The sequence below is a fragment of the Abrus precatorius genome, unplaced genomic scaffold (genome assembly GCF_003935025.1).
Source record: "Abrus precatorius isolate BTA unplaced genomic scaffold, Abrus_2018 Scaffold9, whole genome shotgun sequence".
Classification (NCBI taxonomy): Eukaryota; Viridiplantae; Streptophyta; class Magnoliopsida; order Fabales; family Fabaceae; genus Abrus; species Abrus precatorius.
The window spans coordinates 17,181,004-17,193,777 of NW_020874439.1; the positions used below are offsets into that span (position 1 = coordinate 17,181,004).

The window sequence follows — 12,774 nt, forward strand, 5'->3', positions numbered from 1 at the left end:
ATTTGTTTTCTTCAGTCCTTAGAACTGAGTTTAAGTATCTATAAATAATTTTTTTTAATAAAAAAAATACACAATTATTATATTGAAATTATAAAAATATAATAAATACTTCTTTCTAATAAAAATTTACTATTATTAGTTGCTTACCTTTAGCCCTAAGGGTTGATGTTAACAAAATATTTAATAAAATAAAAGTAAAATAACTAATAATGTTAAAATTAAATTATTAGCTATAATAAAATGCATATTACCTATATGGATTTCCTGTGAGTCTTTAAAACTAGCGTGAACAAGTTTTTTCTTCTAAGTCCTACAATTGTCTAGTATAATTTTGCACTTCAAATTTTAACTTTTGAGCTCATGTAGCTCTTTATTTCTTAAAATCCATCATTTTTTTTTATCAAGTCTTTTCTTTGACTTTGAGCATAATCATTTATACTTTTTACCAACTTTCTTTCTTTCTTTTTGTTTTATATTTTTTACAAATCTTGACATCTAGTATGTGTCTATGCATTCAAATATGAATACAATGAGTTGGTCTCTTACTTCTAAAATCATACCATTTGAATATCTCATAAATGTTATTCATAATGATGTCACATTTTGCATATTTAAACATACATGACTTTACCCAAACCAATGGATCAAGGCCAATCAATCAATCATTGGCTTGAACTGAAACCTTGATTAATTCAACTTTAAATGTTGCAAGCATTCTATCTCTCTAAAAAAAGTATCAAAGTAGTAATATAGATTATGCCTTCATAAACCTCCAATAAGTCTTGAAGGATTCATACTGACTTTTGCATGTTAACATAATATATTATTGATTGAGTTATACTACAAAATTGAAATGAAGAAAAGTAAAGTATCTCAAGAACAATACATTTTGTTGGTTTGAAAAAAAAAAAAACTGTTTGGGTTGATGGTCAATCTCATCCAAATGATTTGTAACAAATTAAGTTTATAATTGAAGGAAAAAATTGAAATCTAATTCTCAAGATCACAAATAATAAACAAATACTATAACATGATTACTCCAATTGTCATCATAGCCAAGCTAGTGACAAGACAACCATTAATGTAATACAACACATTAATTTATGCAATACAATAATGAAACTACAAAAGTCTATTTCCATTTCGAAGGAGTTGGTCAATGACCAAACATTGAAAATATTATTTTAATCTAGACTTAAAACGGAAAAAGGAAAAATATTAAAGGAATATTTTGGTATAAGTTTTAAGTTGAACTTGCATGAAAAGAGGTTTTTGTAGTCTGTATGCATTAACAGAAGCAAATAAGTTTATGATTTAGAATGACAACACTATATCAGAAGGTAGCAAAACAATCTTTCAAGACAATAGTGGACAGTCAATTTCAATTCACATCCACTTATTTTGATCCTACTTTATTACTCAAGTGAATGCAGAAGAGTAAGATTAACATAAGATCCTAAGGAAAAATATCCTTAGACCAAGCCCCACAAACTTCATCTTGCATGACATTTTGTAGTTATGTCCCTCTACATTAACTTATCTTGTGAACAACTTAATAAAGTATCCAAACCCATAAATTGCGGTAAACATGAAAAAAAAAACCAAAGATTAATGGACAAACACAAACCACAAATCCATAATGTAAAATCAAATTAAATTCAACAATTGGATAACAAAATTCATGAACCAATGTTTAAACTCACATTGAAGAGTCAAAAACATAGTTTTTACACACAAAAACAATTACTTTTATACTCAATAACACCAAACACATCATCTTAAAAACATATACATACATAAGATCATCTTAAAAGTGGGTAGTTTGAGGTTTCTCATAATTTCTCTGTCAATACTTGATAAAAATTCATTATTTTGATGTCAAAAGATTTGAAACTTATTCTATAAAAGCCCAAAAAAATTGAAGCAGTTTTACAAACTTATAGATTGGGATTTTTCAAATTCAAATTGGAATCAAAAGTTAGAGTTCATAATTTCAAAACTAAAGTTCTCCTTGTACACTAATATGTTTCACCCAATTTTTATGTCAGTTTATTTACAATATTATCAATAACAAAAATCTCCAAATTAATTTCAAGATTAATCAAAGAAAACTCAAATTCCTAAATTAATCTATTAGAGCTCATCGTATGTATGAATATACATTTTCTAACGATCGTACATACCAAAATTAGACAAGCTATGATACTACTTGTAGAGACATATTAGAATCTTAATATGACAAATGATAAATAAACATTATAATTGGATTAGGTGTTAGAATTATATGAAATAGTTGATATTGATAAGTACATGACTGAGTGCTTCCTTGATCAATGAGAGAAAACTAGAAAAAAGAGAAAGAACTTCTCTTATTACTCTTTTAAAGGTTTCACATATATTATCTTAACGGGGCAATAGTTATTCTGAAATAGTTAGAGCAGAAGCCTTTCTAGTTAATAATAGAATAAGTCAAGCCTACTTACTGTGGCTCAACCTAATAATAATCATACTTACTAATAATTGTACAGTTGTTACAAATAAGTCCAATAACAATTATATATAATATGTGCTAAACAATATGATATAATATTTTAGCATTCAATTAATTTGAAATTAAATTGGTTATAACACAAATTTATTTATGTCAGTTTACATATAAAATATTCAATAATAATTTTTTATTTTCACTCTCAACAATTGCTACTGCTAATAAAAAATATTAGTCAGTAGTATCTCTTCTTATTTTCACTTACAAAATTTCATAAAAATGAGATTTTAGAAAATATCTATCTACCATATTATTATCATACATAAAGACAAAATAAGAATAACATGCTTAAACTAAAATTTGTACTTTAATTTATTTTTTTTTATACTAATAACATAACTTGTTGTATTGCTAAACACAACTACTTTTCAATTTTTCTTTAACTATCCTTCCAGTCCAAAAATCCTTGGTAACTAAAACTATACAAAAATCTTCAATGTTCTAGTACTCGGTCAATTATTATTTACTTATTATTTCTCAAAACTTTAATAATATTTTGAAGTAACTATTAGTATAAGTCATTATTATTTATGATTGATTTTAAACTAATTGATTTTAAACCTCCAATGTTGTCTACTCAATACTTGTTATTTTTTGTTGAATTTTTCAAAGAATGATTTCTATGATGCAATTAAGCAATGAATGGGACAATTACCTATTATTCAACACATACACAAATGGACATGTACAACTAAAAATGTGTTATCTCCTAAACCATACACATTCATATAAGAACAAACAAACAAACTTCAAGCATTTCTAATGACAAAATCAGATTTCTTTTTTTATATCAAGTAAGAATTATAAAAATAATACATACAATATATTGCAAGACTCCAATCAATTGCAATATTTGACTTTGTCTGAATTATACTTATTATTTAAATAATCATATTTTGAACACTATAACAAAGCAAGTATCACAAATAGAAATTAAAATTGTGTTTAAATTTAATTAAAGTAATTAATTTTTTATGTAAAAAATTTATTATAGTTTTGTAATATCTATGTATATATAAAAAATTCATTAATCAAGCTTTATAAATAATTTAAAAATATTAATTTTTAAACAAAAACATTTGTAACAGTTTCTCAAACAAAAGTACTTTTAAGAGTTAATTTTTGCTAAATAAATTTTTATATTATATATTTATTTTTAATGTAACATAAATGCAAATTTAATTTTTTATAATTTATTTTATAATAAAATATTGTTATTAATTAATATAATTTTTACTGTTATTTAAATCTATAAAATTAAAAAGGAATCATATAAATTATTTATTTAAAAAAATATTTTAATTTAATAATATTCTTAACATGAAAAATTTAATAGTTAATAATTAATAACATAAAGATGTTTTGGAACGATTGCACCAAAATTAAACTCAATAATTCCCGAAGGTAATTCGGGGCTATTGCAATCTAACCCAATCCTAATTGGCTGTTGTTGGGAAGGAAATTTTGAGTCCAATTGATGTATCCCTTTCCGAGAAACTGCGCTGAAACTCTAAACCCACTCACTCCTCCGTCACCATCTACCACAGATCGAACGCACAGAAGAAGAAACCCTGCTTCTGCTACCCAATTCAGCTAGCTAGGGTTTCATTTCCCATTTCACCCCCTCACAACAATTTCTCTATGGAATGCTGATTTTTCCTTCTGTTCCTCCATCCCTAAACTCAACCCAATCGCATCTTTGACCAATCTGGTGCAGCCAATTCCACGACATATGATATGAAACCGTTGTCGTGGACGAAGCCTCTTCTTCTGCTCTCTCTGCTTCTCTCCGCTCGCGTTCTCTCCGATGATTCCAGCAACAAAAATTCCTTCCGCGAACGTGAAGCTACCGACGACTCCCTCGGATACCCCGAAATGTACCTCACATTATCATGCATTTTATTTCTTGCGTTATATTTTGTATTTTAGTGATTGTTTGGTAACATTTTTAATTCTGGAACTAATCGCTTTTTCTAAAAAAATGATTATTTCTTGCATTTTAATTATTTTTCTCTGTTCTGTTAGTGATGAGGATGCTCTAGTGAATTCGAAGTGCCCTAAGAATTTGGAATTGAGATGGCAAACGGAAGTTAGTTCCAGCATCTATGCAAATCCCTTGATTGCTGATATTAACAGGTAGGTTTTTGTAAGCTCTGCTTGTTAAGTGAAATATTTGTTTGTGTGATTTTAGTTTTGTGTGCGCATTGAGGATCTGATTTGGGTATTGCTAAATGCCTGGTTTTATTTTTTCGTTTTGCAGTGATGGGAAGCTTGAAATTGTTGTTCCCTCTTTTGTTCACTACCTTGAAGTTCTAGAAGGTGTTGATGGGGACAAAATGCCAGGTAAGAGTATAAGAGATCCCGGTGGGTGTTACTGTTTTCTTATTGTGTTAGGTTTGTTTTATAACGATGTTATGCTTGAGCCTGTGAAATATAATTAGGATGAGATATGTAATGTATTTCTTCCCCTGACAATGTTTATTCTGTTATGGTTTTGTTGTGGCTAATTTATGGTTGGTTATATTTGATAAGATGGAGGTAGGCTTGAGATTAAAAGGAATTTTGCCTCATACAGAAAGAGTCTTAAGTTTAGTAAGCCACAGAAGAAGGAAATAGTAGTTAATATGAATAATTACAGGTGTTCTGTAACCAGAGAGAAGCAGATGACTTAAAAGTGTTTTATCCATGAAGTGTCTATTTTGCACTACTTTTGGGAGATGATGTAGCAGCTCAGCTCTAGCTCATTTCACACTATTCTTGAGCTACACAGTGTAATGCAAGGACGATGACATTCCATATACTGTTTATTGCTGATTAATGTCATGAAAGCATTGACAATGTTTTGTGTTGGTTGCTAATTGTGTAGTAACACTGCCCTCATCTTAGGTCCAGGATGAAGATATTGAAAGTTTGGCAAAAATTATGTTTATGACATAGGCATAGTTACTTCTGGTACTTAAAATAAAGAAATTTAAATAGATTTGATCTTGCATGTCTCTAACACCAGTAACTTGTTAGTAAGGCCGACCATTCTTCATGATTGATTTAGGAAAAATTGGAAATTATATTGCTATGAAAGGTGGGGGAGGGAGGTGAATACTGAAGAGGATTAGAGCTAATGTGCTTTTCTGGCTTATATGAAACTGATTTCTTATGCTTAGGATCGCCTTGTCCTTATTGTGATAGACTATGTGATGCTTGATTTGAGTTTTGTTGGAAGTAATCTTCTCAATGTTTTCTTAGGTTGGCCTGCTTTCCACCAATCAACTGTGCATTCTAGTCCTCTTCTATATGACATTGACAAAGACGGAGTGAGAGAAATAGCTTTGGCAACCTACAATGGCGAAGTTCTGTTTTTCAGGTTACTATTTTCTTTTTTCCATATTTATATAACTTTGCTTCCATTTTCAATTATCCATTTCTTGAGGTTCTTTAATCAAGGTTATAATAAGTTATCGTTTTTAGGGTTTCGGGCTATATGATGTCAGATAAGATGGAGGTCCCACGTAGGAAAGTGCTAAAAAGTTGGTTTGTGGGCTTGAAGCCTGACCCAGTGGATCGCTCACATCCTGATGTTCATGATGATCAACTTGTCCAAGAAGCTACTGTCAAGAATTCTATGTCCCGTAAGTTTCTGCTTTACTTACTGCTCAGATCATTGTTGTGTATCACTGTACGGATTAACAATCTTCACATTTTCATTATCAACCTGATAAAACAGCTCTGAGCAATGGGTTCAGCAAGGTGTTTAAGTTTGGACTTTCATGTGATTTTGAAATGTACATTTATGTAATGAAATTTTATCTTTGTGTAATGATTCTCCTTGTAGAAATGAATGGAAGTAGACAAGAAGTCAACACTTCAGCAGCCACATCGACAGAAAGTACACTTGAAACCAAAAATGTGTCAAATCCAGAGCCTGAAAAGAAGATAAATGGAAGTCAAGTAGATGAGAATATTAAGGTGCCAACAATTGTTGATAATTCCTCTGTGAATACTGGGGCTGTGGAAACTGTTAATGCAGATAATACAACCAGCACTGGGAGACGTCTACTGGAAGATAACAACTCCAAAGGAGCAGAGCAAGGTAGTTCTGAATCCAACGATAAGGAGGCTACTCATGCTGCAACTGTGGAGAATAGTGAAGGCCTTGAAGCAGATGCTGATTCATCTTTCGAGTTATTCCGTAATAGTGATGAACTGGCTGATGAGTATAGCTATGATTATGATGATTATGTTGATGAATCAATGTGGGGTGATGAAGAATGGACTGAAGTTAAACATGAAAAATTAGAGGATTATGTGAATGTTGACTCTCACATCTTGTGCACTCCTGTGAGTTCCTGCTTTTCCTTTTTATTATTGTAAATTTGATTGATTCTGCATTCTGCAGGTCCTAGAAAAAAATGTGTAAACAGAACAATACCTTTCCATTTAGTCTTTTTCTTTCCTTTGCCAGGTCATTGCAGATATTGACAATGATGGTGTTTCAGAAATGATTGTTGCTGTTTCTTATTTCTTTGACCATGAGTGAGTCCATCCATACACTTGATTCTAAATTTTCAATTATATTTTTGTTTGGTTTTCTGTTTTGACAATTACAACAATAACAAGTTAACAACCAAGCCTTATCCTACTATTGTGACAATTATATGATTAAAATTCCTTGTTAAATAAATAGGTTGTCTTTTAATACATGCATCCTAGTTAACATTTTTTTTAATATTCATTAGGAAGGTGAATGATTGTCTTAATAGTTCTTTAGTTGGTTATCAGTCCTTTGTTGCTTACTTTTTTTTGACACCTGAGGGCTGAGGCCCTAGCTGTGTATCATTGTGGAATTAAGAACGGATGAAGATAAGCTCCCTACACACTTAGTCTTACATACAAAGGAATTTAGCATATTACTTTGACTAAATCTATGTGGAAGACAGTCTCTATTGTGATTGTAATCCAATTCTATACTTTTGGCATCTCTTGGTGAATTTTTATATAATTTGGATAGCTGACAATGAAAGATGTATGATTACTAGTAAGTATCCCATTCATTGCATCAGTAAATTTATAAAAATACATAAAAAAGATTATACAACATTAATTCAATATTTAAATAATTATTTTAATAATAATAAATATAAATATAAAAATATTTAAAACTTTTAAAAACCAAAATTATTCTGATTAATAAATTTTTATTTAATTATGATTTGCAAACTATTGTATCTAATGTTGATTGAAGAAATTTAAGTATTGATTAATGAAATTATGGAAGTGAAAATCTTGTTTGTTTGAATAATTAATCAAGAAATAAAATAATATTGGTGTGATTTGATTTAATGTGGAAGCTCAAGACACATTTCACGACATAATAATTAGCTACAAGATGAAGTTTTAGGCACCTGGGCAAAGGAATGGTGTCATAGAAGTAGAACAAAGGAAACCAATTATGATAAATATTATCATGTTTTGTGTATTTTCTGCAAAATATTAAGCAATAAAACTTTGCAGTTTTCTTCTTTTGGACTTATTTTGTTGTATGTATAGAAATTTGGTGAGATTGTACAAGTTAATATTGAGTGGTATCAAGCTAGCATACTATTTTATATAAGCTAAATTTGTTCAATCATCTTCAGGCTTCATTTATTTGGTTGCCAGACTGGGTATGCTTGTTTTTCTAATAAACAAGTTTTTGGAGCATTATTTTTTCTTACTATTGTCAAAACAACCAATGCCATATGATTTTTGGCATTGATTGAAGAATGAGATAATTGATTTTCTTATTTATATTGGTATAGTCTGCATCTACCAATGAGTAGTTGTTGATTTACCGGTCTGTCAGTAATTATCCACCTTTTAAGCTGACAGGTATTATGACAACCAGGAGCATATGAAAGAACTGGGTGACGTTGACATTGGGAAATATGTTGCTGGTAGTATTGTTGTTTTTAATCTTGATACGAAACAAGTTAAATGGACTGCAGAACTTGATCTGAGTACAGATACTTCAAACTTCCGTGCCTACATATATTCTTCCCCAACTGTTGTAGATTTGGATGGTGATGGGAATCTGGACATTCTTGTTGGAACTTCATATGGTCTGTTCTATGTGTTGGATCATCATGGTAATGTCTGGAGACTGCTTCCTTAGTATTTGTCGATTTAAAAAAATTCCTGCTCCCATGTTGTCTTCGTGATTTTTGCTCAGATATTAGTTCATTATTGATTCTTACATTGAATAATACCATATTTTCTCTCTAAACATTTCTGGTAGAATCATGACTTTGTTCCTCCCTGGAAAGATGTCTCTCATTTTTACAAACCTCTTCTCTGGCCTTCTTTCTGCTTTGTTTTATTGCAGTTTTGTAACTGGATGATTTGTAGCATTGCAAGGTTGGACATGTCTTGCCTCTGAAATCTTAAGATTTTTAACAGTAGAATGTGATTTATTTTCAGTTTTCAATTTCACGGATTGCAAGTTATTCTGAGCAGTGTTCTTATTTTACTAGTCAAATCTCAAGCTGTGGAATGAAATGGTTTTTGGTTACATGTTAATAGTTGTTTTTCTCATATAGGTAAGGTTAGAGAAAAGTTCCCTCTTGAAATGGCTGAGATTCAAGGAGCTGTTGTTGCAGCTGATGTTAATGATGATGGGAAAATTGAGCTAGTTACTGCTGATACACATGGAAATGTTGCTGTATGGACTCCAAAAGGAGATTTGATATGGGAAAAGCATCTAAAGAGTCTTATTCCACAGGTAAATTACTATCTAAATCTTCCTCAGCATGATTGTATGCACTATATGTTGTCAGTAAATATTCTTGATTATGGAACAATCACTATTTATGGTATAGAATTTCCAGAATGGTTTGGGTTGATGGGATACTTACAGAATAAATGTAGAATGTAATTATGCAGGTCAAAAAGATGAATATATGACTTCTAAAGAAAAGAGCAAATAGGGGGAAGTGAACGTAGTAACTCCAGGTTAATGTTTGGTAATTTGTAGCAAATTTTAAATAATTTCTAATCTCCTTTTTTTATTTATTTTTCAGCAACAAAGTAAAAATGTTATTCTTGTATTTTTTAACAGCTGTGTTTGTTGACAAAAAAATGAGTTTTGATGTTGAAACGTGCTTTGCATAATATGGTCATTAGTGACCAATGGAATAGTTATAGAGAAGATGATGTTGGTAAAGCTGTCCATATGAAAGAACTTGTTTTAAATGATATATGGTGGGATAAATTAGACTATATTCTTTCTTTCACAAATCCTATATATAGCATGCTTAGAAAATATAACACATTAATATAAATTAATTATCAATATCTCTTTATAAATATTATTTTTTTAAATTTATGTTAAAGTATGTAAGCCGTATTGTATATTGAAATTTAAATTTTTTCCATATTCCTGTATCCATGTTGTATCAAGTATCCAGGCTTCATAGGATCTACCTAATCCTTTGTTTTGTTTTATTCTATAGATCTATTAACTATATATGGTACGATCATCTACAATATAATTATTTATGGTATGTTTAAAAGTTGTCAATTTTGACATATAAATATAATGTAATAGGATAATACCAATCAACAACGTAAATATAAAATTATCATAAATCATAAAAATCTCATAGAGTCATGCAAATAATCCACCATAGCACTAACTATAGATTTAGCTAGACATAATATAAAAGAAAATAAAAAATCAATAAACTAATCCATAGTAATCGAAAAGTATTACAAACTAGATGAGTCTCCAATGGAGAAAAGATAAAGAGAGCTCTTGATTCCAAGACACGCTCCCAAAGCTCCCGTAGTCATCTACTGACCAACACTAGGATTGAAGATGTGAAAGAGATGTGGAAAAGGCGTAAAAGGAATGTTATCAAAAGGATAATAAAGTGTTCCTAAGTTGCTTCTTCTGGGATCTCTATAATAGGGTTTGAAAATCCTAAAATTGATTTAAAGTTAGACTTCTTACCGGTAAGCACAGCCATGCAAGACCATTAGCATGGTTGTGCAAGACCATAAGGACAGCCATGCATGTGTCTCAAAACAACCCTGTGCTAATTGCTAGGGTGTGGGCGTGGGGCTATTGTGAACCCCAATTTTTCATTTATTTTGGGCACAAAATGAACCCAGAATTTAGTTGTGGCTTTCTTGCATTAAACTGTACAATAATCATAAAAATTAGTGTTTAAACCTAATAAAATAATGGCCATTCATAAATAAATAGGTTATAAAAATATGCTAAAATACAGACTTATCAAGCTGTCAGTTTTACCTTTTGAATTATGTTCATTGGCTTCCAAATTGTTAAGACACATGCATTCTGTTGCTGATGGTAGAATGCTTATGTTAACATCACTTTATGTAGGTAATTTCTCATTAAACTTTAGACAATGTGTTCATCTGCAGTTATTCATGTATTTTAAGTTTGCTTAATTAGTCATTTGTCTCTCTTCCTCATTCCATTAGCAACCGTTTAGCTGTTTCCTGTCTAAAATTTGATTAACGATGTCACTTGATTTCATTTTGCTCAGGGTCCAACTGTTGGTGATGTTGATGGGGATGGCCATACTGAGCTTGTTGTGCCAACACTGTCTGGGAAGATTCATGTTCTTGATGGCAAGGATGGGTCATCTATTGGGCGGTATCCATATCAAACTCATGGAAGAATAATGAATCAAGTTCTTCTAGTTGATTTAAATAAACACAAGGAGAAAAAGAAAGGATTAACTATTGTTACCACATCATTTGATGGTTATTTGTACCTCATTGATGGACCTACAGGATGTGCCGATGTTGTGGACATCGGTGAAACTTCGTAAGTGATTCTTTAACCTGTGTCTTGAATTTGCTTTCTGTCCTATTATTTGTGAAATTATGAGTCATTTTGCTTGCAGGTATAGCATGGTCTTGGCAGACAATGTTGATGGTGGGGATGACCTTGATCTAATTGTCACAACTATGAATGGCAATGTCTTTTGCTTCTCAACTCCCTCTCCTCATCATCCCCTCAAGGTAGGATGTATTTGAAATTTGATGATTGAGAGTAAGCAACTTCATTTTGTTTGTGAATTGCTTTTGCATTGTTTCAGGCGTGGAGATTGCCTAATCAAGGAAGAAATAATGTTGCAAATCGGTACAATCGTGAAGGTATCTATATTACTCATCCCTCTAGGGCATTCCGTGATGAGGAAGGCAAGAGCTTCTGGGTGGAAATTGAGATTGTAGATAACTACAGGTACCCATCTGGGCATCAAGGACCATACAATGTCACTGTAAGTTCTTAAACAAATTTAGTTCTTTAGATCACTGATTCCCCGGAAAACACTAAATGTGTCATTCTTTTTTCATCAGACTTCCTTGCTAGTACCTGGTAATTACCAAGGAGAGAGAACAATAAAGCAGAACTTTACCTATTATCAACCTGGTAAACATCGGATTAAGCTGCCAACTGTGTCAGTAAGGACCACAGGAACAGTTTTGGTTGAGATGGTTGACAGGAATGGACTCTATTTCTCTGATGATTTCTCACTTACATTCCATATGCACTACTATAAACTGTTGAAGTGGCTTCTTGTTCTTCCAATGCTTGGGATGTTTGGTGTGCTTGTAATCCTTCGGCCACAAGGCTCAATGCCGTTACCATCATTTTCGAGGAACACTGATTAATGATGATTACTTTGTTTTATACACTAGGCACAATTGAGTTCAGAAAATGTGAATATTTTTATGTTAAAATGAGTAGAATCTGTTGTGTTGTATGCCTTGGTGCTGCGGCAGGCTTTGATCGCATAGGTGAAGCAAATCTTTCTATAAGCTGAATTATTGTTCAGATAAGGTTTGCTTCAGAGATGATTCTTGCAACACAGCGAATGAGATCTGGATATTGGGATTTTGCCCTTGATGTTGTAGTGTAGTGTAATTTGATACTGAAATGTTTCACTGAACTATAGTTTTTTTGGCATCTACAACGGAATAGATATTTAATAGAAAGTGGAGTTTATTTTCTTTTTACCAGTTTTTTTATATTCCGTTCCACTTTGTTTTAGGATCAAAGTTCTGATGTGTCAAGTTAGGTAATAAATAATTTTTTTACTAGGTTATATGAATTTAATTCAATTGTGCTATGGTAGTGCGTATGGAATGAACTATTGAGAGAAATCATTAACAGTTTTTTTAATTCAAATATGCTTTTCTCCATAATCACTTAACAT

General features: G+C 31.1%; 1 protein-coding gene across 2 annotated transcripts; it reads left to right on the plus strand.

Moving 5' to 3' along the window:
• The first annotated feature begins 3,959 nt into the window (after nt 1–3,959).
• Nucleotides 3,960–12,569, plus strand: LOC113848961 (protein DEFECTIVE IN EXINE FORMATION 1). Of its 2 annotated transcripts, none has more exons than XM_027478420.1 (13): nt 3,960–4,425; nt 4,574–4,684; nt 4,809–4,891; nt 5,792–5,909; nt 6,014–6,174; nt 6,378–6,883; nt 7,008–7,078; nt 8,414–8,670; nt 9,121–9,302; nt 11,095–11,378; nt 11,458–11,575; nt 11,653–11,835; nt 11,915–12,569. In XM_027478420.1, the coding sequence occupies exons 1-13, from the start codon at nt 4,286–4,288 to the stop codon at nt 12,227–12,229; spliced, it is 2,529 nt and encodes an 842-aa protein (XP_027334221.1). In that variant the 5' UTR covers nt 3,960–4,285; the 3' UTR covers nt 12,230–12,569. The 2 variants fall into 2 exon arrangements, with proteins under 2 accessions (XP_027334221.1, XP_027334220.1); XM_027478419.1 differs by having other exon boundaries at nt 4,023–4,425; nt 6,014–6,178; nt 6,277–6,883; ... (1 more) ...; nt 9,126–9,302; nt 11,915–12,548.
• The last annotated feature ends 205 nt before the right edge of the window (nt 12,570–12,774 follow it).

Bases quoted from the DNA above. Each gene is read 5' to 3' on its own strand.
- LOC113848961 (XM_027478419.1), top strand. From the start codon at position 4,286: ATGAAACCGTTGTCGTGGACGAAGCCTCTTCTTCTGCTCTCTCTGCTT. The intron at 8,676-9,125 runs GTCTGGAGACTG...CATATAGGTAAG, and splicing joins TGTTGGATCATCATGGTAAT to GTTAGAGAAAAGTTCCCTCT. The intron at 9,303-11,094 runs GTAAATTACTAT...CATTTTGCTCAG, and splicing joins TAAAGAGTCTTATTCCACAG to GGTCCAACTGTTGGTGATGT.